This window comes from Rhinatrema bivittatum, chromosome 3, assembly GCF_901001135.1.
Source record: "Rhinatrema bivittatum chromosome 3, aRhiBiv1.1, whole genome shotgun sequence".
Lineage (NCBI taxonomy): Eukaryota > Metazoa > Chordata > Amphibia > Gymnophiona > Rhinatrematidae > Rhinatrema > Rhinatrema bivittatum.
Window position 1 is genome coordinate 93085104 of NC_042617.1, and position 24089 is coordinate 93109192.

The 24089-nt window shown below is 44.2% G+C and overlaps 1 protein-coding gene across 6 annotated transcripts in view; it reads left to right on the forward strand.

Annotated features, from left to right (window-relative positions):
• The window catches only part of LOC115086957 (DNA helicase MCM8-like), a 200697-nt gene that overhangs the window by 52333 nt on the left and 124275 nt on the right, over positions 1-24089 (forward strand). For all 6 annotated transcript variants that reach the window (XR_003855373.1, XM_029593488.1, XM_029593490.1 and 3 more), the window contains 5 exons: positions 2158-2188; positions 6298-6438; positions 14948-15089; positions 23103-23298; positions 23636-23855. Coding sequence is in view for 5 of the 6 variants with exons in the window: in XM_029593488.1 (XP_029449348.1) it covers positions 2158-2188; positions 6298-6438; positions 14948-15089; positions 23103-23298; positions 23636-23855 (730 nt within the window). In the remaining variant the exon portion in view is untranslated. The remainder of the gene's footprint in view (positions 1-2157; positions 2189-6297; positions 6439-14947; positions 15090-23102; positions 23299-23635; positions 23856-24089) is intronic.

Genomic DNA, 24089 nt, shown 5'->3' on the forward strand with positions numbered 1-24089 from the left:
AGGGCCCTAGACCCTTTCTCTTGCTCAACACAACTGCTTGATTTTCTTACGGCTTTCTGATGCTGGGCTCAAGACCAATTTGATTAAGGTTCATTTTAGTGCGATTGGCACATATCACCACTGTGTAGAAGGTAAGACCATCTCTGTACAGCCTGTATTTATGTATGAGACAGGTATTTTACCAGATAGAAAGATTTAAATGTGAACTAAAAACATGGTTATTCAAAAACTAATATATTTTAACTTAAACATCAGAATATACAGAGCAACAAAGACAAGAATTACAAATGATAATAGAATCATGAAGAATAAATCAAATGAGAGAATGCAAGTTTCTCAAAACAACCCACTAAGATGTGAAAACTATCATTTTGTTTTAATTTTAAGTACTGTTTGCCTCATGTACAAGACCAACTGTTATGTAGTAGAAATCTCACTTATAGATACTAATGCCTGCCTATGAATACCACCTCTAGTACCAATCATTGTTTGAGTTATAACTATGAATGTCACTTTGTAAACTGTTGTGATCTATACATGGAACAACAGTATATAAAACGTCTAAATAAATAAATATAGTTGTGCGCTTCGTGCAGGCCCTGCTTCATTTGAAGCCTCACTTAAGACATCCCACTGTGTCCTGGGACCTCAGTGTAGTGTTAGCTCAGCTGAAGAAAGCTCCTTTCGAGCCACTAAGCTCCTGGGACCTGAAGTACTGACCTGGAAGGTTGTATTTTTGCTGGCGGTCACTTCAGCGTGCAGGGTCCGTAAGCTCCAGACCTTAGTGACTTATTCACCTTTACACTGATTTTTTTCATGATAGGGTGCGTACACAACACCATCCTAAGTTCCTGCCTAAGGTGGTATCTGACTTCTATCTTAACCAGTCAATTGTCCTTCCAACATTTTTTCCTAGGCCTTATGCTCATGCACAGTTTAGACTGCAAAGAGCCTAGGCCTTCTCTCTGGAGCGAATGGAATCCCATATACAATCCACCCAGCTTTTTTTTTTTTATATCAGAATAAGCTTGGTTTTGCCATGCCAAACAGATGTTATCCAGTTGGCTAGCAGATTGCATCTTCTGTTATGCCCAGGCAGGATTGCATCTTGTGGGTCATGTCAAGGTGCACTCTGTACAAGTCATGGCAGCATTGGTGGCTCACTTGCTAGCAGTCCTCATGGAGGAGATCTGCAAGGCTGTGACGTGGAGTTCTGTCCACTCATTCACATTACATTACTGTTTGGACAGGGATGGCCAAAGCAACAGTAGGTTTGACCAGCTCTGTTCTTTGGAACTTGTTTGAAGTGTAGAACTCAAATCTGTTCCCACCTAGGGCTCATTATTTTTGTTCAGGCTGGCCTCCTCTTAGGATATTACATATGTGCAAAAACCTGTTGCCAACAAAACTATAGTTGGTATCTGTTGGTACTGGTGGTGGTTCCCCCCCCTTTTTTTTTTTTTATTGGGGAAACACCCATAGCTAGGGATTTAGCCATGTGTGAGGACTGCCATCCTGCTGGTCCTCAGAGAAAGCAGAGTTGCTTATCTGTAACAGGTATTCTCTGAGGACAGCAGGATGTCAGTCCTCACAAGACCTGCCTGCCGGCTCCTGGAGTTGGATCTGTACTTTTTATTTTCTTAAAATTCTAAGTTAGAAGACTGAAGGGACCCTTCAGAAAGGAGTGTGGATGTGGTCATTTGCCCAAATTCTTCAAAACGTCATTGAATGAATGCCCGACATGGTCGTTCAAGGAACGACCAAGCTTTCGATGTTGCAGCTAAGTGGATTATTTAGTAATTTGCAAGTACAAGCGAAGAATATTTATGAACTTTATTCATCTTTTCGAAGTTGGTGAAGGCCATTTCAATGAAATAAGTTTTTTTCACACAAATTATGCTTTAATATTTTGGATTTCACATATAAGAAAAAATGACTGATTATAAAGAATGGCATAGTTGAATATGTGGTTACGCTTACAATGGCGCCCAGTATAATGGTCATTATTATTTAGATACCACTATTTAGAATTTTGAGGTGATAGTTGTTACTAAGTAATGTATTTTTACTTACATATTTTCAAAATTTGTAATTAACCCCATGCTTTTTGAATTGTCAGTGTACAATACTTTAATACCATGTTTCTTGTGTTTACAGCTCCCTTTGCCCTACAATCTATGGTCATGAGGTAAGCATTCACGGATTTACTTTGATCTTAAATTCATCCATAATTTTAAACTGATTTGGGACAGTAAATCACAGGGAGTTCTTCAAAATGCTGATAATATAAAATAGTGCTTACTTGAATAATCTGATTGGGAGCTGAGTGTTAGATATTTTTGGGTGATGAAGTGTTGACAGAATATTACTATATTTTTATTCTCCCGGGTTTTCGTGCTGTATGTTGACTGAAATGAATACTTATGTGCACTTTAGTTTATCCTGCCACAGTGATTTGCAGCTTTTCTGTGTAGCTTCTGTTTAAATATAATTTTGTTCTTAATGTTTAAAGTTTCTTCCATTCTCATCTTATACAGAACAGTCTTTGCTTCTTTCCTATGCAGTTTCATGGAAGATGACCTATCATGCAGGCCGATACAGTAAGGATGCATTAGAAAGAGTGCGGCAGTGCTGGGCGCACCCTCGTTTGCCGCAAGCACAGTTCGGATCACATACCGCTCGATACAGTATTTAAATTAGATGCAAATACAAGCCGCGTCCAAAGCATGTCCATGAAGCGCAATCCATTTTACTGTATAGAGCGCTATACAGCGCCTATACAGTATCCTGGGTGCGCTGGTACCTGTCATTTCAAATGACATTTGAAATGACAGGTACCAGGAAGTGGATGGTTCTCCTACACTCGGGCATCGGGGATTGCCAGTCCTCTCTCCTCCCCTCCCGAAGCAAGGCGCAGGGCGAAAATCGACTCGACATGTTATTAAAGCAAATAGAAATTGTAATAAAAGTAAACTTACTGCATGCTTCCAGCAGCCCCAGTCCTCTCTCCTCCTCCCGAGGCGCCCACCGCGGCTCCCCTGCCTCCTGGGGGCAGCTGGCGGCGAAAGCGGCTTCCAGCAGCCCCTCCAGCGAAGGTGCATGAACGCACGTCCAATTTGGGCGCTCAAGGCAGCGAAGGCACCTTGAGCGCCTTCGCTGCCTTGAGCGCACGCCGTGACCTGAGCGCCCGGATGGACGTCCGAGGTCACGGCGTGCGCTCATGCGCCTTCGCTTTGAGCGTAGGAGAACCAGGCCACACCATGTTACTCACTTGCTCCAACCCACCCACTTATTTGACCGGAGCCTGCCTATTGCTGTCACATCCCTCTAACGTCAGGGTCAGGGTAGGCGGTTAATTAGCGGGTTAAAGACGCGGCAAAACAATTGGTTAAAAAGGCGATAATCGGGCCGCACGTTACTCTATGGGAGGGAATAGCTAATCCGATCGTTTACATATATACATGCTGCGGGCGGAAAGGGATACGCGTCGATTTAAAGAAGCGGTAAGGATTGGTAAAAACGGATAGTGAATCGCGGGTTAGACTAACGCGGCCAAATTGTGGGTACAAAGCGGGTTAGAAGCAGGGTAACCGCGGCCGCGCTTTACTGTATCGGCCTGATATTTAGCTGGATAATTCCTTATTGAGTATTGTCTGTTTTAATTTGTGCAGACACATCAGTCCACACAAATAGCTGGCTTAAAGTTATCTGGCTAATTCTAAGTGGGTATTTAGTGGAGCACTTATCCAAATAGGTTCCACTGAATATCCAGGTAATGTTATCCAGCTAATTTACCTGCTTGGCCAACTGCACTTTGGAATGGGGCTCTTTAATAGCAGTCTTTCGATTTTAATTGCTTATGTCAGACACACTTTTATCCTGTCATTCTAAACTTGGAGGGTGGTTGATTAATAGCTCTAGATCATGAGGGCAGCATCCAACACAGAACATTAATTTTCTCTACATTTTGTAAATATGTCTTGGACATAGAAAATTGCAGATAAGGACTAATTGGCTCACCCAACCTGCCCAGTTCCAATCTACATTAATTAAACTAAGGACATATCCCATCGATTGTATAAACAATCACCTGCAGGATATCCCTTTTCAATCAATAAGCAGGGTTGAATTAGCCATAACATGGGTGACGTCATCTATAGACCTCCTCTCTCCTAGTAGAGTTTTTGCTTTACGGAGCATACGTGGGAATTCCTGCTCGGGCATTGCTTCATGAGCCACCTCTGACTTTTTTTCATCCAAGCACCAGCACAGATGTGTACCTTTTTTTCTTTTTTTTTTTCCCTGTGAATATCGTCATAATTCTATTTAAAGAATAACACTTTTTTTTTAGTGCTACCTTCTAAAACAGGAGTAAAAGACAATTTTTACTTAAAAATAAAAAACCTATGGTAAGCGGATTTAAAGAATATTCCTTCACTTTCTGCTTCTCTGCTTTGACAGTCTCAGTAATCACTCACAAGACAAGTGGATCCTCTGGGTTCGAGCAAAATGCTGAAATGTGGGACATTGAAGCCTGAGGGCTTTGTGTTGCGTTCCCCAACCTCGTCCCCCACAGTGGGCTCCGAGGCTCCTAAGATTTAAAGCCAGCCTCCAACTCCAGAACTCCTGGAGCCATCGAAGCATCCAGTCCCAACAGAGTCTGTACTGAGGCACCTTCGGTACAGGCTTTGTTGCCACAATTCTGGTGCTCCAGCATCATTGATGCACTCTGGCATGGAGCGACATCCAGCTCAAGGCATCCTGAAACAGCACTCTTCACCGGCTCCAGTGACATGGTTTGGGGCACTGATTAGGTCAGACTAAGAATAACGCTACAGAAAATCCTTTCTGCAGCCGTATGAGACTGTCCCGGGAAGAGAGCCCATTTTAAGTCTCGCATCAGATTAGCTCCCACAAAGAGTCGTCCCAGTATTCCCAGTTTGGGTAAATACTTCAGCAGAGCCTCTGTGAGGTAGTTCATGGCATTGGTTTTCAGCAGAGTCCAGCCAACCAGAGTATGCCCTTTAGTGTTCTCTTTCCTATAGGCTTTGAAGAAGGGCCAGCAGGAATCCTTTCTGCCCCTGACACCCCCCCCCCCCCCGCCCCGACCTTCCCTACTTTAGATTTCTGGATGAGTTGGGGAAAACACTTGCAAAGTGTATAGGGACAAAATGCCTCATGTAAATGGCTGTGGCCAGCTCCAGATTCTAGAAAACTGGCGGAACCAGCAGCAAACCTGATGTATAGTATTCTATAAAAATTTGGGAAAAATCCTGTTTTCTGCATCCCAGTGGCAAGGAAACTACACCAAGTTTAGGGGTTCAAAAAAATCTCTGGGATTTAAATTAAATTACTACCCCTCCAATCAGTTTTGGATTGTAGTAGTGATGTAACAGATTAAAAGTGAAAAAAAGATTTTTCTCTGCCTCAGTCAGCTGGGTGAGGGATTAAACTCAATAGTTCTGGACTGGTGTAGCAGAATTAAAGGAAAGGAAATGATCTGGTAAATATAATTTTTCCATAAAAAGCATTTTAGTAGCATTAATGATCTATCTAAAAATTAATCACTTTCAGCATGGCTAAAAGTCCATACAGATTTCAACAAATGTATGAATTTAGGTGTGTTGAAAGGAGGCTTTATCAGAGGCATGTTGAGGTTGGGGGAGGAAAAATGTGTAGATGACATTTTCAAATTGTGCATATTTTTACAACAAAATTCTGAATGCACTAAAAGCAGGTGGAAATATCCGTGCATACTTTATACTGCAGCAGTTCTCAAAGAGAAAATCCTGCTGTACTTTCCCTTTGAAAATTTGGTGCAAAGTCTGCAGGTAAAAAAAAGTACACATAGATTTTGCTCCAAAATGGGCAGTTTGAAAATTTCCTATAAAAGTGGTGAAGAATGACTTTAACTCTGAACCCTGAGGTTACCTTACTGGTCTTTCAATTTCAGCAGAATGGATTCCATTGACTATCACTGAGTTCTGTTTCTCAACCAATTTTGCAGGTTTCTATCCTATTCCAATGCAGTCTAGTTTGCCTTACCTTTCAAAACATTACTGAAGTCCTGTTAGACAACATTCACTGCACCTCCTGCTCTTCCTCTCATTTAATTTTAAAGTAATTTTAGAATCAGGCATGGTGTGTAGGAGTGCAAGATGTATTCAGAAGAACTGCACATTTCATGATCCCTGCAGGGAGGGTCCATAGACTAAGAATAGAACTGTAAGTTGTTGAAAGTTGCTGTTAAAATAAATAAATACATTCTAAAATACAATGTTCTTTGCAATATAACAGCTTGTTAAAGCAGGTTTATCACTAGCTCTGTTTGGAGGATGCCAAAAGTACGTGGATGACAAAAATAGGATTCCAATCCGAGGAGACCCGCACATTCTTATGGTTGGAGATCCAGGGTTGGGAAAGAGTCAGATGTTGCAGGTGAGGCAGAATTAACCAATTCTTAAGGAGGAAGGAGTGTGCTTATTTCATGTGTAGTTCTGTTGCAGGTAGACTTAGAAATTAGTTCATTCTGACAGCTGTTTATTTTTTGTGATGTAATTGACTAATGGTAATTGGATGCCATAATGATTTTGATTGTATAATGGCCCTTAGTGACGTGATCATCTTGATTAAATACCATGCCTCTGGTGCCTTTTTTCCCCCTTTTTGACCAAATCCCAGATTGTTGGTTCAATGACATAGTTCTAATGATTGGATGGAAGCATATGTCTAACCATAAAACACTGCTGATTTGCTAAAACTATATGTTACAAATATTTTTGTCATATTAATAGGCCAATTTTTTTTTTTTGAGACAAATCTACATTTCTTATAGCATGTAGCCAGATGGACTCAGGACCAATGGGTTATGTGCTCCCTTGCTAGCAGATGGAGACAGTCAGTTTTCAAAGATGACGTCACCCTAGATATACTCCTGCAGTAACCTCAGCCATTCAGTATCTCTCAGTCTCCTAGCAGATGTGGACATGCTATCCCCACACCAGCAGCAGTGTTTAGCGGGATTGCAGTACTAATTTGAAGAAGAAAATTAAATTTACCTTTAAATTGGGAGAAAGATCGAGCCCCACTGTTCTAAGGTGATACCTAAAGGTGCCCTCCCCCAGTTGAGAATTCCTAAAGTGATTTCCGAGATCCCCTCCGAGGTGTGCCTTGGTCCGGTAGACTGTCCCCGGTGTGGACTTTGCGGCGGTGACAGCCTAAGCCCTCTCCCCCCGTAACCAGAGACCATCTCTGTACTCAGCCAGTAAGTGCTGAGGCCAGGTAAGTAGAGAACTCCTCCGATTCAGAGACGTGGAAGGGCTTCGGTAAGTCTTTCCTCCAGTCTCCTTGCTTGGCGTGCCGTACCGACGACATTTCTGATCCCGTTAGGGCAAGGGAAGGGGGTTTCTGAGTGGGTTGAGCGGCCCCCCGATGGGCTAGGCCCTGCTTCAGGCTCGGTGGGTAGTCCACATGGCAGGCTGCGGCGTCACCATCTTGCACCGTGGTTTGGTGCGGTGCTATTCTCCCCCATTATCAGTTGGTATGCACAGTGCAGGCTGGCCTTTTGTGCATATAGCTGCACACATAACCACATGCTTATATTCGTGCACAACTGGACACTTATACCTATGTGCATCGAGGCGGATTTGTTCGCAGTCGAGCTCAGGTGCTAACCGACTGAACGCGCAAACTACAGAGTAGTATGGCTCCGGCAACAAAGAAGCACAAGCGACACTCCTTTTGTGTTGCCTGCCATATTAGGACTGTACAATCTGACCTGGAATCCTTCCTGTATCAGCATTGTGAGGAAGCCTAGGGAGGGCTGGACTCTCAGAACCTTTCCAAACCTGGCACCTCCCAGTTTGAGAATGGGTCAGCTACAACCTTATCTGGTAGCAACCCAGATCTGAGCAATTCCGGGACTGCTTCTTCCCCGGGAGAGGGCAGTTCAACAGCCCCTATCCCAGTTCCTCCTGGGCTAGGTATGGACCTGGCGACCTTGGAATTCTTTCAAGGCCTTCAAGCCTTTGATCAGATGCAGTCAGCTACTGCCCCTGCCTGGTCTGAGCCCCAGCTGGGAAGGCCTCATCCTCCCAGCTCTATCAGCATTCCTTGGGACATGCCTTGCCTCACCAAGGACATCCCTGACAGGGACCCAGACACCACGGATGCCAAAGGGGATGCGGACTCATTGGAGGATGGGGAAATCCCTCCAAGCCTGGAGCCATACCGGACCATGCTAGGTTTTTCCACAGATGAATTGACGGCCCTGGTCTCCCAGACTCTGGGAATTCTGGGCATGGATCCCATGTCAGAACCAAAGCAGAATCCCATCTGGGGTCTCTACAGAAAGCATCTTGCTATTTCCTGATGATGGAAGCCATCCAGGAGTTGATTGACCTGGAACAGGACGCCCCAGAAGCCAGCTTTAAAGGAGGCCTTTGTACCCTCTGGACCCAGTGGTCAAAGAATGCGTGCGTTTCCCGAAAGTGGATGCTATGGTCTGTGCTGTCTCAAAGTGAACAACTATCCCAGTAGAGGGAGGAGCAGCCTTGAAAGATGCATATGATAGGCTTGCTTAAGGATGGACTCCAACTGCCTTTGACGCAACAGCAGTGACACTGCAGATCTCTTCCTGTTGTGTCTTGGTGGCTTGTTTGTGTCTGCTTCTATCTGGAGAGGCAGATAGCTCAGCATCCCAGAGGCGATCAAACTCACCACGGCCTTTCTAGCAGATACAAGCTCTGACCTAGTACATTCCTCAGCCAGAGGAGTAGCCTCAGTAGTGGCAGCCAGAAGACAACTATAGTTGCAAAATTGGTCAGCGGTCGCGACCTATAATGCACACCTCACAAAGATGTGCATTAGACGTGTGCATTAAATGTGTGCATTTGCTTCCTATTCGGAAGCAAATTGGAAAAGCTAGCCAGTAAGTGGGGTGAATCCCCAGTGCCTCTGCTACCAGAAGATAAGAAGAGGTCGCAGTGCCCCTTGCCCATGAGGGGTTGGGCCAGGGGCTCCCAGTGCTTCCAGCCCTATGGAAACGTGGCATTTCAGGCTTCTCAGTCCTTTAGGAACAGACAACCAAAAAGAGGATCTGGTTTGGGCTCAGATTCGACCTGAACTTCCCAATGAAGTTTGGCCAACCCATCCATTGGACGAGGAGATAGGCCGATTATCCCTCTTTTATCAGCAGTGGGTCAAGATCATGTCAAATAGGTGCTAGACATCATACGAAAAGGATACGCTCTAGAATTTCGCAGCATCCCTCGGGACATGTTCATGATGTCACCTTGCCATTCATAGCACAAAATAAACTGGTAGTGGAATCCACGTTGATAAGGCTCCTCAGTCTGAAGGCTATAGCCCTGGTACCTACACCTCGGGTAAATACGGGTCGTTATTCCATATATTTCATCATACCCAAGAAGGAGGGTTCATTCCAACCCATCTCCAGGTGACCAGCAGGGTCAGGTCCCTGCTACAGGACTCAATTGGGTCATGAACATGGACAAGAGCAACCTCAAGCCCTCCTAGTCCTTAGAGTACCTGGGAGTCCAGTTAGACAAAAAGCAGGAAAAAGTCTTCCTCGCTGCCTCGAATAATGAAACCGATGTGCCAAGTACATCGGTTGACTAACACAATGTGCCCCAGGGTTTGGAGTTATCTCCAGGTCCTCAGCCTGATGGCATCAACCCTGGAAGTAGTACAGTGGGCGAGGGCACACATGCAACCACGCCAATGCTCCCTGCTGTCACGTTGGAATTCACTGTCTTAAGACTGCTCAATTGGCCTCCACCTGACAGAAGTATGTTCTTGGCTCCAGTGGTGGCTACAGGAAGTTCACCTAAGCAGGGGTATAAGCCTGTCCCCACCAAACTGGCTAGTCCTCAGGATGGATGCAAGTCTCCGAGGGTGGGGAGCTCACTGTCAGGAGCTGACAACCCGGGGCAATGGATCAAGCAAGAGGCGCGCTGGATCATAAACCACCTGGAAGCATGAGCGTTCAGATTAGCATGTCTGCAGTTCAGCCACAGGCTCCAGGGACAGGCACTCTGTGTGATATCGGACAATGCAACAGTGGTAGCCTACATCAACTGCCAGGGAGGAATCAAGTCACCAAGTGTCTCTGGAGATAGACCCCTTTATGGAATGGGCGGGGTTAAATCTAGAAGGGATCTCTACCTCCCACATCACAGGAAAAGACAACGTCAGAGCAGATTTTCTCAGCAGGGAGAGCCTGGATTCAGGGGAGTGGGTGTTGTCAACCAGAGCCTTCCAGCTCCTAGTAGATCGCTGGGGCTTCCCATCCATCGACCTACTGGCGACATCCCACAATGCGAGGGTCCCCCAATTCCTCAGGCACAGACGAGATCAGTGCTCCCAAGGGATCAATGCTCTTGTCCAGACCTGGCCACAGGAGGACATACTGTACGCCTTCCCTCCATGGCCTCTGCTGGGTAAGGTCATCCACAAGATCGCATGCCAGAGAGGATTAGTCCTTCTGGTGGCCCCGGATTGGCCTAGATGCCCGTGGTATGCAAACATGAGGAGACTCCTAGTGGAGAGCCCCCCCTAATCCTCCCCCTGCACAGGGACCTTTTCCAACAAGGTCTGATCGTTCATGAGGACCCAGCTCAATTTTGTGTTATGGTCTGGTCCTTGAGAGGGCTTGCCTGGTGAAGCATGGATATTCAGTGGCTGTAATCACCACTTTGCTCTATGTGCGGAAGTTCTCAACATCTCTGGCGTACATGCGAATCTGGAGAATATTTGAGGCCTGGTGCGAGGAATGCGGGGTGCCCCCACAAATGATCAAGATCACCCATGATCCTGGAATTTTTACAGGATGGCCTGAACAAAGGATTGTCCCTCAACTCCTTGAAGGTCCAGGTGGCGGCTCTCTTCTGTTTCAGGGGTGAGGTGAACAGAACCCGCCTGTCGATGCATCCAGACTTGGCCCATTTCCTAAAAGCAGTTAAACACCTCAGCCCACCCTTAAAGTGGCTGGTCCCCCTATAGAACCTCAATCTAATATTGGACCTTTTTAGCAGGGCCTTCCTTTTGGCCACGGCTGTTAACACTGAAGACTGTATTCTTGGTGACGATATGCTTGGCTCATAGCATCTCTGAACTACAGGAGCTGTCATGTCTGGAACCGTTCCTTCGGTTTACTCCAGGAACAGTACAGCTTCACACCATTACATCCTTCTTACCAAAGGTAGTCTCAGAGTTTCACCTGAACCAGTCCATTTCCTTACCGTTTCCTGATAAACACAAGGACATGGAAGACTACCGTCTCCTATGCCATTTAAACGTCAGTAGGCTTTTAGTACGGTATCTGGTACGTTCAGAACCGGTGCGCAGGACAGACCGCTTGTTTGGTCTTCACGGTGGAAGGAAACAAGGCGAAGCGGCTTCGCAAGCTACCATAGCTCACTGGATCAAGGAAGTGATCACGGGAGCTTATGTAGAGGCAGGGAAGCTCTTACCCTTTCAGGTTAAAGCTCATTCCACTAGGGCCCAGGCAGTATCCTGGGCAGAAACTAAGCTACTGTCTCCTGATGACATCTGTTGGGCAGCGACGTGGTCTTCCTTACACACCTTCTCCAGGTTCTATCGCAGGGACATCCAGGCACGAGAGGACACAACCTTTGCAAGGGCGGTGCTAACCGGACCATGGGCAGCTTCCCGCCCCGTTAGGGAGTAGCTTTTGTACATCCCCATTGGTCCTGAGTCCATCTGGCTACATGCTAGGAGAAATTACTTACCTGATAATTTCGTTTTCCTTCGTGTAGACAGATGGACTCAGCATCCCGCCCAAGAAAGGTACCAAGGAATCGCCCATGAGGTGAATCTTGATTCCATGAAGTTGTGGGTAAGCATTCGCCCTATCCCTAGATCAGGGTATCTATAATATTACTGGGATTCAGTGCTTATGTTTGGTTGAGTACAGTTGCGGTCTCCAGTTTTTTAATCAAGTTAAGTTGTAACCAAATTTTAATCAAGATTTTCAATAGTATGGCCACAAGGGCTTTTGAAGAGAATACGGAATGGCTGAGGTCACTGCAGGGGTATATCTAGGGAGACGTCAGCTTTGAAACCTGACTCCATCTCCATCTGCTAGCAGGGGAGCACATAAACCATTGGTCCTGAGTCCATCTATCTACACTGAGGAAAATAAAATTATCAGGTAAATAATTTCTCCAGTAAATTTTATTATTTTTTAAATAATACTTATATATTATAACGCTTAATATATACAGCACTATGCAGTGGTAATGCATTAAGATATAAGTTCCCATCCCAGAAACCTTGCAATCTAAGTGGGTACCTGAGGCAATAGGCAGGGATGGCTTTAGGATTTTGCCGACCCTAGGCCCTTTTGGTGCTTTAAACCCTCCACCTTTTGTAAGGGTCTGTTGTAGGCTAGCTGAGTGCTTCTTTGCTAAATGAGGTTAAGCAGAGGCTTAACATTTAGCCAGCCAGCCTAAATGTTTGTCGCCCTAGGCACAAGCATAATGAGTTCCTAAAGACAAATCCAGAGCTGGCAATAGGAGACAATAACTCATCCAAGGTCTCACAGGGGCCGATGCAATAAAATTTGCGGAAAGCGGGCGCTGACTTTACAGCGCCCGCTTTCTTAGCACACGCATGGCACCTGCAAGGGGGGCGCCATGCAATAAACAAATTAGGGGGTTGCGCTAGCAAGGAGGCGCTAGGGTCGCTAGCGCGACCTTAGCGCCTCCTTTCTAACGTGACCTGGCGGTCTGCCAGTTATGAACACTGATGCCGATAAACTTGGTGTCTGTTTTCATAACTGCAGTCAGCTGGTTATTTTATTTTATTTATTTAGATTTATATTCTGCTTTTCGCACTTTTTTCAGCACTTCAAAGTGGATTACGTTCAGGCACTGTAGGTATTTCCCTATCTCCAGAGGGCTTGCAATCTAAGTTTGTTATGAAAAGCGACACAGACTTTATCGGCATCGGTTTTCATTACTGCAGCCGGCTGGTTATGAAAACTGACGCCAAGCATATCTGCATTGGTCTCCAAAGCGGCCGGCAGATTTTTTTTTTCTTTAAAAAAAAAAAGTACAGAAAAGAAGTTTTTTCTGCTTTTCTGTACTTTTTTTCAGTGCGCTCAGCAATTAACGCCTGCTTCAGGCAGGCGTTAATATCTAAGCGATAAATGTACGTCTGAGATGCACATTTTATTTTTTTTGCATTTGGAGTGAATGAGTAACAGCCTCATTCACATGCATTTGCATGTGATGAGCGTTAACTCATTCACTCCGCGTCGGACATGCGTTAAATAGGCACTAATCCCCCTATTGCATTAGGGGGTGGATTAGTGCCTATTTAACCCGCGTTCAGCAGCGGGTTAAATAGTGCGCTCAGTCCATCTAATCTGCCCAGCAAGCTTCCTATGGTAGTATCTGCTGTGCTGTGCACGTTATCCCCCATGTATCAATAGGTTTTGCTTGACATGCTTTGCTTATGGCCATAGATGCAGTCCTGTTTTTTTCTTAATGTCTGAGCTTCAGTACTCCAGAATGTAGAAAAGTTATGGCTCATATTGGTTGTCCCTGAATCCAAATTTCTCTTTCCTTTAAGCCCCCGCCCCACTCTTTTGAAGCAGAGAGCAATGTTGGAGTTGCATCAAAAGCATCAAGGTTTAATGGTTAAGGGTAGTAACTGCTGCACTGTACTGTTTACCCCAATATCAGTTCTGCAGATTGTAAAAGTTGGGGCCCTTGATGATTGCTATCTAAATCAAATTCCCATTTTCCCCTGCCATTGAAGCAGAGAGCAATGTTGGAGTTGCATCAAAAGCATCAAGATTTATTTGGTTAAGGGTAGTTACCGCTGCACCAGCAAGTTACCCCCATACATGCTTTCTTTGTTTCCTTTAGGATTTGGTCTTAGAAGAAGTCCTGTGCTTTTTTTCCTTCTGTCCGCATAGCGGTATCCAAGACCATGGAAGTCAGGGCCCTCTGTTGTTGTTTGACTCAAATTCCTCTTACCCCCTTGCTGTTTAAGCGGGGAACAATGTTGCATTTGCATCAAAACATCAAAGCTTATTGGTTAAGGGTAGTAATTCCCAAGGGCTTGTTTTGTGCAAAGTCAAAATCAAACCTGTGAACAGCTTCAGTCAGTATATTCAATGTGTTTTAATTGTATATACAAAAATCTTGACAAAGTGTACATTCTTTAGAAACCTATGCTTATATTCCATATGTGTATATATATTCCAGGTTGACAGATTTCATGTTTGATGGCTTCAATTTTCACTTTTGCAGTACTTTGTCATTAAATATATTGATTAAAACTGTTTGTAGGTTGGATTTTGACTTTGGATATATATAGATCCCTATCTGAATTGGTTATATTGCTTAGTTTTCTTTCATGCAAACTGACAGGAATGAACCTCATTGTTCAGTAGGAGTATGTTTGGTATGATCTCAGTCCCTTACTGTAGTGCTTTTTTAATATGTGAATTGTGCCAAGGAATGCATTTTTTTTTTCCTGTGGATCATTTCATGTAGTTTTGGGTATGATTTGTTGAGTGAAGCTTCTATCACACTCTGTACATTTGAATGGGTTTTTTTTTTGGGGTGGTGTCTCCAAATGGACTTGTTTTGCGCATAACATGACTGGAATGAACCTCGCTTGTAAGCTAGGTCATGTTGGGTCTGATCTCAGTCTCAAATTTAGTGGTCATTTTAATTATTTTAAAATCATATACTACAACTACCAACAAATGTCCGTCTAGTGTAGCTTACAAATAAATATTTGCATTGTGCCAAAGAGAGCTTTCTACTGGAACTCATAGGGTATAATATGTTTTGTCAGATTTGATTTCAAGCTGAAGCTTTTATTACAGTAATGACTGCTGCCTGTCTACATAGATAATTAAATTATACTATACTTTGTTCTTTTGTAGGCTGCATGCAATGTTGCCCCTCGTGGTGTATATGTATGTGGTAATACCACCACCAGTTCTGGCCTGACAGTAACACTCTCTAGAGACAGCACTTCTGGGGATTTTGGACTGGAAGCTGGTGCCCTTGTTCTTGGAGATCAAGGTGATCAATATGCACAAATTGATTCCTCTGCACTCAGGCAGACCAGTCCACACCAGTGGGTTATGCACTCCCACCTGCAGATAGAGACAGAGTAAAACTAACTTGCTGATGTCACTGACATATCCCTGCCCTGACATCAGCCTGCCAGTATTCTTCATCTCCAGCAGATGGTGGACATGCATCGCCCTTGTGGAAATTGCTAGTGTTTTAAAAAAAAATAATAATAAAGAAAAGAATCTCAGAAGATAGGAGAAGAATTAAATGCTTGAGCTTCTGATGTGACACCTGATTGTGCCGTCCCTCAGTTGAGCGGTTTAAGTCTCGAGGCCTGGCTAGATGGACGAGGGAGTACTTGGTGGTGAAAGCTTGTGCCTTCTCCCCCTCATAGCTGGAGATCCAATCATGCTCTCAGCCAGGAAAGGGCTAATCTCAGGTATAAAAAAGTTAAGGGGGAAGCGTTAGACCCCCTTCCTTTTTTTTTTTTTTTTCCTTGCGCATCAGTTTCTTCCTTGGTGTTTCTTACCTTTTTAGCTCTACCTTCTCTGGGGAGTTAGTGGACAGTGGAGGTGGCACGGGTCGGCGGGTTGAGCAGCTTTCGCTAGGCCCCACATCTCAGGCTTGGTTCAGTCAGATGCCTGGTAGGCCATGGTGGGCATTTTTTTTATCCTGTATGCTCTCAGCATGGTGGTGTCTTGCCATAGATGTGCACGTGCATGGGCACTTGTGTGTGTAATTATGCAGCCTAAGTTTAAGTGTGTAATTGCACAGGTACATCCGGTGGTGTGCACACAGGAGGCTGTTTTAGACTGTGTGGAAAGAAGACTAATGGTGCTGGGAACAAAGAAGTTTAAGCACTTTGCTATTTGTGTGGCTTACTATATAAGGGCAATCCAGCCATTGCTTTCTCTTTGCTTGTCTCAGTGCTGTTTGGATGCTCAAGGCGATATGCCTACTATGGATTTAGTCAGCATTGGGACATCCCCTCGGCCTATGGTGAACATGGAGGGAAGAGGTGCAGAGGTGATAAGATGGACAGTTCCCCTCCCCCCTTGTTTCCAACGGGAGAGAGATCCCTGGGGGAGGCGTCGGAGAGTGCCATGTTGGGCCTGTGGGCTTGGTTTGGATCCAGCCTCCTTCACCTGGATGGAATTTTTCTAGGTCTTGCAGGACTTTCTGAAAGGGTGTCCTTACTGGGCTGCTTTGCCACCATTGAATGGGTCACGTTCTTGGGTGTCCTGCTTGCTGTTCAGTTCAGGCAAGAGCCAAAAGGAGGTTACCCCTAGAGATGTTGAGAAGCATACCGTGACCCATCGGATAATTCTGGTGGGACTCAAATTTCACACCCCTAGAAGAGGGAGATATTTATCTTGACGTGGAACCACATCAGACTCTACTGTTTTTTTTTCACAAGGGTGTGTTGCCAGGTCTGTTGTCTGAGATCCTGAAAACACTTAGAGAAGATGGGGGTGACGCTGTAGGATTACAAAAGAAAGCTCTCATATTGGCCACTTTGCACAAAGTGTCCTGTTTCTTCCCCCTCCTGGAACCAATTCAAGAGTTGATTGATCTTGAGTGGAACGCTCCGGAAACAAGTTTTAAAGAGGGGGGCGCTCTTTGGCAAGTTTATACCCCCTTGGATCCAAAGGCAAGGGAGCAGTTACTATTTCCTAAGGTTGATGCTTTGGCGTACGCTGTTACTAAGTGAACCACCATCCAGGTTGAAGAAGGGGCAGCTCTAAAGGATGCCCAGGATAGGAGAACTAAAGCCATCCTTAAACAGGCCTTTGAAACCATGGCAATGAATTTGCAAATTGCTTCTTGCTGCTATCTGGTAGCTCTGGCAGGTTTGCATCTCTCTCAGGAGATTCAAGGCTCAGGATCCAATAGCGGGCTGGTGATGAAACCAGGAACCACATTTTTAGCTGATGTGGGCTGTGACTTGGTGCAAACAGCCGCTAGAGATGTGGCTTCTGTGATGGTGGCTAGGCGCCAGTTGTGGCTGCGAAACTGGTCAGTAGACACTATTTCCAAGTCCAGCTTGACAAGGTTACCCTATAAGTGTTCTCTATTTGACAGTTAGTTGGAGAAGATAGTGAATAGATTGGTGAATCCAAAATTCTGTGATTGCTGGAGGTCAAGAAAGTGATATCACATTCTTTTGGGGTGAGGGGCTACCCCAGGATTTCAATTGTTTTCGCCATTACAGAGGAGCAGCTCCTCTTAAGTCTCATCATTTTGGAAGATCTCAGTTCTTTCGGCCTAAGAACTTCCTAAGGACGCGGGCTCCAGGTCCTGAGCTTCTCGTTCTTCGCAATGAAGGTGTGGAGGCTTATCTACTGAATCAGGAGATGGGCGGTCGTCTAGCTTGTGTTTATCTGAGGTGGCCCAGATTAGGACGGACCAGTGGGTCCTGGAAATAAGGGACAGCTATGCTCAGAATTTCTCCGAATTCCTCCGGATGCATTTATAATCTCTTCATGTAACTCCCTAGTGAAGACAGCAGCTTGAAGGCTAAGTTAAGAAGTCTGATAGATCTGGAGGCCGTAATTCCAGTTCCCAGATAAATGGAATAGAGCACTGTATCTTTTTTTTTTTGTCCTTCCCAAGAGGGGAAGAAGGTTCCTTTCAAACCATCCTGGATCTGAAAAGAGTTTGTCTATCATTTGCGTGTGACTCACTTCAGGATGGAAACTCTATGCTCCGTAATTATGGTAGTACAGAAAAGGGAATTTCTTACGCCTTTCGATGTGCCTGAGGCCTATTTACATATTCCTATTCGACAGGAACATCGTTTCCTGTGTTTCGCTGTTCTTGGACGTCAACATCAGTTTCAGGCCCTTCCCTTCAGTCTGTCTACTGCACCCTGAATCTTCTCCATGGTTATAGTGGTGGTAGCGGCATCTCTGTGCAAGCAGGGCATTCTGGTCCAACCATATCTGGACAATTGGTTGATTTGGGCCAAGACTGCGGAAGAAAGTCAATTGGCATCTCACAAGGTGGTCACTTTGCTTCAAGAGCTAGTCTGGGTGGTACACTTAACCAAGTACAGTTTACAGCCGGCTCAGTCCCTGGAGTACCTTGGCATGTGATTTGAATCAGAACAGGGCAGAGTTCCTGCTGGAGAATCGCATTCAGAAGTTGGTGATTCTAGTTCAGTCCTCGAGGAGAACTATTTTCCCAACAGTGTGGTCTTATCTGCAGGTTCTGGGGTTATAACGGCAACATTGGAAGTGGTCCCCTGGGCGAGGGCACACATGCGGCGCCTTCAGCATGCGTTGCTGTCCCGGTGGAATCCACAGTTGCAGGAGTACATGTTGAGACTCCATTTGCTACTGGAGGTGAGCGTCCAGCTGCAATGGTGGTTGCAAACAGATTATCTCAGGAAGGGAATACTCTTAAACACACCGGTCTGGTTGGTGCTCATGATAGATGCGAGCCTTCTGGCTTGGGGGGCTCACTGTCAAAAGTTGGTGCTTACAGTTCATGGAGCAGCTGGAAACTCAAGCAGTAAGAATGTTGTACAGTGCACCACGATTGCCTAGATAAATCATCAGGGCAGAACCAGGTGGAGGTAGATGCGCTCATGGTGTGGGCAGAGCAACATCTTCAGGACATATCCGCCTCCCACATTGGTGGGAAGGACAATGTGTGGGCAGACTTTCCTCAGCAAACAGGTCTTGGATCCAGGATAGTAGGAGCTGGTGGCAAGGCCTATTGGCTTATAGTGGCACATTCTTGTCTGCCATATCTGGATTTAATGGCAAGCTCCCACAATGTGAAGATACCATGGTTTTACAGTTAAAGAAGAGATCAGAGAGTGCTGGGAATCTATGCTCTTGTCTGGGTATGGCTGCGGAGTGGGGTGTTATATGCCTTCCCGCCTTGGCCGATGATCGACAGGGTGCTTCGAAAGATTGTGAATCAGACTGTGACCATACTTCTAGAGGATCTGGATTGGCCCCAGAGACTGAGGTATGCAGATCTTCAGCAACTCCTGGTGGGCAGTCTTCTCAAGTTGCTACTCAAGATCTGTTACATCAGGGGCTGATACTGCATGACGATCTGGGTTGGTTTTGTCTTATGGTTTGGCCCTTGAGAGGGCTCGGTTGCTGAAGCATGGCTGTTCTTTAATGATTTCCACATTGCTTCATGCCATGAAGTTTTCTACATCTCTAACTTATATTAGAGTTTGGAGTGTGTTCGAGAGCTGATGTTAGGTACAAAGTTCTCACTCTCTTAAAGTTGAAATTCCACTGATATTGGAATTTTTGCAGGAAGGACTGGTTAAAGGCCTGGCCCTTAAAACTCTGAAGGTTCTATTCAGATGTGTCCAGGTTCTTGAAAAGAGTCAAACATCTACGTCCGCCCTTGCGTCTACTGGTGCCTCTTTGGGATCTTAATCTCGTATTAGTTTTTTCAGCAGGTCCTATGTTTTGGCTTCTGTGATCTCTTTGCAGCTGCTTACCTTAAAAACGTTTTTTCTGGTAGCAATCTGTCCGGCACAGTGAATCTCTGAGCTACAGGCTTTCTTGCCATGAGCCATTTCTGCAGGTGACTCTGGGGGCAGTACCATCCTTTTTACTGAAAATGATTTTGGAGTTTCATTTGAATCAGTCTATTTCCTTGCCCATTCTGGACAGATGTCTGTTGCATGCCTTGGATGTCAAGCAGCATCTAGTGCGGTACTTGAAGCTTACTCTCACACCTTGATGAAGACTGACTGTTTATGCTCCATGGTGGAGGTAAACAAGGGGAACCAGCAACCTGGCCGATGATAGCCCATTGGGTAAAGGAAGTCATCACAGCTGCCTATGTGGATGCGGATGTACCATTATCTAGACAAGACGCATTCCACTTGAGCTCAGGTGGTCTCGTGGGCGGAGATTCGGTTGTCTCATGTCAAGATTTGCCAGGCAGTGATGTGATGGTCCTTACATACCTTCTCCAGGCATTACCGCTTGGGCATTAAGGCTCAGAAGGACACAGCTTTTACACGTGCGGTGTTGACGGGATCACAAGCAGCCTACCATCCTTTTTGGGAGTAGCTTTGGTACATCCCACTGGTGTGGATTGGCCTGCCTGAGAGCAAAGGAGGAGAAATTACTACTTACCTGATAATTTCGTTTCCTCTATGGAAGACAGGCCAATCCACAACTTACCCTGGGCTGCCTATTTGCTTTTAATTCGTCCTTTATATGTAGACGAAGCAGAGTGTTATTTCTTTTGATTTGTTTGAAGGACTGGTAAGTGTGGTACCAGCCCCTAAGATGCTGACTTTTTTGCTGAACTCAGTGTTTCCTGGTTGGTTGAAAGCATGAGTGGTTGATGGTTAATAACATTGTTCAAGTATAATTAGTTTGTCCACAGTTTGGCTTTTCTACAGATACTGGCAGGATGGTGTTGGGGCAGGGCTATTTGTCAGTGAATTAGTTTTACTCCATTTCCATCTTCTGGTAAGAGTGCATAACCCACTAGTGTGGCTTAGCCTGCCTTCCTTAGAAGAAAGGAAATTATCAGGTGAGTAGCAATTTTCTTCTTGTTACTGGCCTTTCTCTGTAACTTTTTTTTTTTTTTTAAATGATTCATTGTTTTACAGATTTCTGCAAATTGTCCAAAGTGATTGTAGAAGATTATTATTTTTTCTATTAAGGCTCTGTTGTTCCTTCACTTCTTTGCAACTAGGGATCCTATACACTTTTTCAATGCTTTGTTGAATAACTATATAAAAGCCATTTTGTCTATCACATACTCGTATGATGCCCTGTCCCCAGAGTCGCTGATTGATGGGAAGGAAGCTACTTCAGTACCTCCAGCCTTTGGCCCATTACTACTTATGCCTTGCCATATCTATTACTGAAGCATGTGGAGTACCTGGGTTAGTTCTTCTCGCCCCTTGCACTGACTGGCGCTGGAGATGCTGTGAAGGCGCAGTGTTCATAGCCTCTGGATGGTAGGGAGTCATAGTTACCTTGCAACAGTGACACCTAGGGACCGGATTTAAAGTCCATGATTGCAGGATTCCAGAAGGAGCTTTGGAACTTACTGGATTAAAGTAAATGGGGAGAGTGTAGAAAATAGAGAGAAAATTCCTTGATGGTTGTGAATGTGAAGGTTCATGGTGCTGACTTTCAGCCTTCACTCTGATTTAAAAGATCAAAGCTGGAGGAAACTGTCACCCCTTACCCCCCCAAAAAATTAAAGCAACTTCTGACCGCTATATTTTTATTTTTATATTTTTGTACATGTTGTAGGTTTGGTGGAAAAAAAACTATTTGTAAGCAAATCTTCAACTCTTACTCTTTTGAAAGACAGCTCGGCTAGCTTGACAAGGGAGTGCACTAACTAAGCATATACAAAAGGATTAATTTAATATTAGTGTAGAGAAAAATGGCAGTCCATGAATTATTGTGGAATAGATCCATGTGCAGACTTCTCTGTGCTCTCAGTGATCCCTGGGCCCACACTAACATATCTCTTCTGTTGGTCCTGCATTGACATTTCACTGCTGTTGGTCTCTTGGGAGGAAACTCCTTGACCTAGAGACGTTTCTCTCCTGTCGGGCCCTGAGGATGGGACACTTTGCCCCCATGCTCAGTTTCTTTCTCTCTGTGCTGACCATATGACAAAACTCTTGAGTATACCTTGTAGCAGCCACATTTAAATGACTGCTGAATCAGCTTCTGCACAGATTTTTTTTTCAACTATGTATCACTTAAAAAAAACAAACCCCAAAAAATAATACTATTCTGACAAAGCTACAGCTTGTACTCTTTGAGGATTTCTAAATACCTCTATAAAAACAATGCTATCCAAGTTTTAATAAATGCATTTGATTTTCAAAAATGGGGCACCACCCCAGCCAAATGACAAATGTGGAGAAAAACAAGGTAGGTAACAATGAACAGAAGATAAGAGAGCAAAGGTAGGACAGGAAGAGAGACAGAAAACAAGCTGACTAAAAGATGCATAGGCAGCATATAAAGAGGATGGAATCCAGAAAGATTTTAATATAGAAGTATTTAAAGTCTGTGACGGAGGGCAGTAGTTGGTTGAAGCTATGTTGCTTTTTCAGGAAACTGCATGTTGCAGCATCTTTTTTTTCCAATCACTTATCAAATTTGAAGTCAAACATCCCCCATCAAACCCTAAATTTCCACTGCTGGGGAAGGTGTGCTGTCTCTGGCAGTGCTACAGTTGATGAACTCACTGCTCCTGTCACCTCCTTAGCGTTCACTCTCTGAGGAAAAAGTAAACCGAATCAGATGGGTTCAGGTTTCCAGTTTTCCAATTGTATGGACCAACGTGGGACTCGGCATTTAATTTCATTTTCTTTTTTCACTTTTGGTGGAAAAATGGATGGAGATGAGCAGAACTGAGGGGGGAAAATACAGGTCTAGGTAAACAACTGTTAATACAAATGCAGGAGAAAAGCATTTCTTATTCAAAAGTTTAGCTGAGCACATAACATGGTTTGTATCTGCAGCAATGCAGATATGGATAGTTTGGACCTGGAATATATGACCAAGGAAAATTAATAGTGCAAAAGCAAAACACTTTAGGACTGTACTGTAATTTGCAAAAATATGAAAAATACAGAAGTGTTTAAATACTATTAAATATACTCAAAGAAGCTGAAAACAGATATTAACGTGGAAGCCCCATATATAAGAAGAAAATAATTTCTTTAATAACCTTTGTACTTTATCAGCTCTTTTGTATCCTCTTTCCTACCCTGTGTAGTTGTTGCTGCCTGATTAAAAACTCTATATCGAGGATACCATGAAAAGGACTGCTAGTTGAAAGCAGAACTGTCATTTCAGTATTTCCTTCTGTGAGATTCAGTAGTACATGCTCTGCTTCAGCAGAGACTATTGATATAAACCACCTCTTGTTTGGTTTGTGGCTAGTAGTTCAGGCATAGGATTCTTGTCTTCCAAATAGAAATTCTGTAATATTAATGGAAAATCATTTTTTCTATTTGTATTTTTTTCAACCATTGTTAATGTTTTACAGGGATTTGTGGGATAGATGAATTTGATAAGATGGGGAATCAGCACCAAGCCTTACTGGAAGCTATGGAACAGCAGAGCATCAGCCTTGCCAAGGCTGGCATTGTTTGCAGCCTTCCAGCCAGGACGTCCATCATTGCTGCAGCAAACCCAGTGGGGGGGCATTATAACAAGGGCAAAACTGTGTCTGAGAATTTAAAGTAAGGAAATGTTCACTGCTTACTATGTGTTTTTCATTTCTTAAAAAAAAAAAAGATTGCTTTTGTAATATTGAGTCTGTGAGATTAATTACACATTACTTACCCAGAGTGAAGAGCAGAGGCAATCTGGGTGGGTAGTTGAGCCTGAAAAATAAAATTGATAGCAGTGAGGGAAAAATGTTCATGTGCAGTCTTAAAATGAAAAAAAAAAAGCTTGATTTTTTTTTTTCAAGTTTTTATAGATGGGAGTTTCGGTAGAGTACTTTTAAAGAGAGAAAATTTGTGATTTAGTTGTGTGATGGGTGATTCTATTAATACTTGCCTCTTTGCATTTTAGAATGGGGAGTGCGTTACTGTCGAGGTTTGACTTGGTGTTCATCTTGCTGGATACTCCAAATGAGGCTCATGACCATTTACTCTCTGAACATGTAATGGCATTGCGAGGTGGCAAGAAAGGTGTGCTGAGCAGTGTTACAGTGACTCGTTCAAACACACAGGATTCAAATGTCTCTGTCCTTGAAGTACTGTCAGATAAACCTTTAGCAGAAAGACTAAAGGTATGTTTACTTGTCTTTACTTTTATAATATTTATTTGCCACCTCTTTCTTGTTGCTTTCTCCATTGTTTGAGGGCATGCTGAATTGCAGCACATACGTTTTCTTGCTTGTGTTGCTAGACAGCCAGATACATTTTTGCTCAAACTTCAAATACCAGATAATCTCAGTTCTTAACATCAACACATTTATTAGAAAAATGAATCAAAGTAAGTCAATGTAGAACAGAAAATGTCC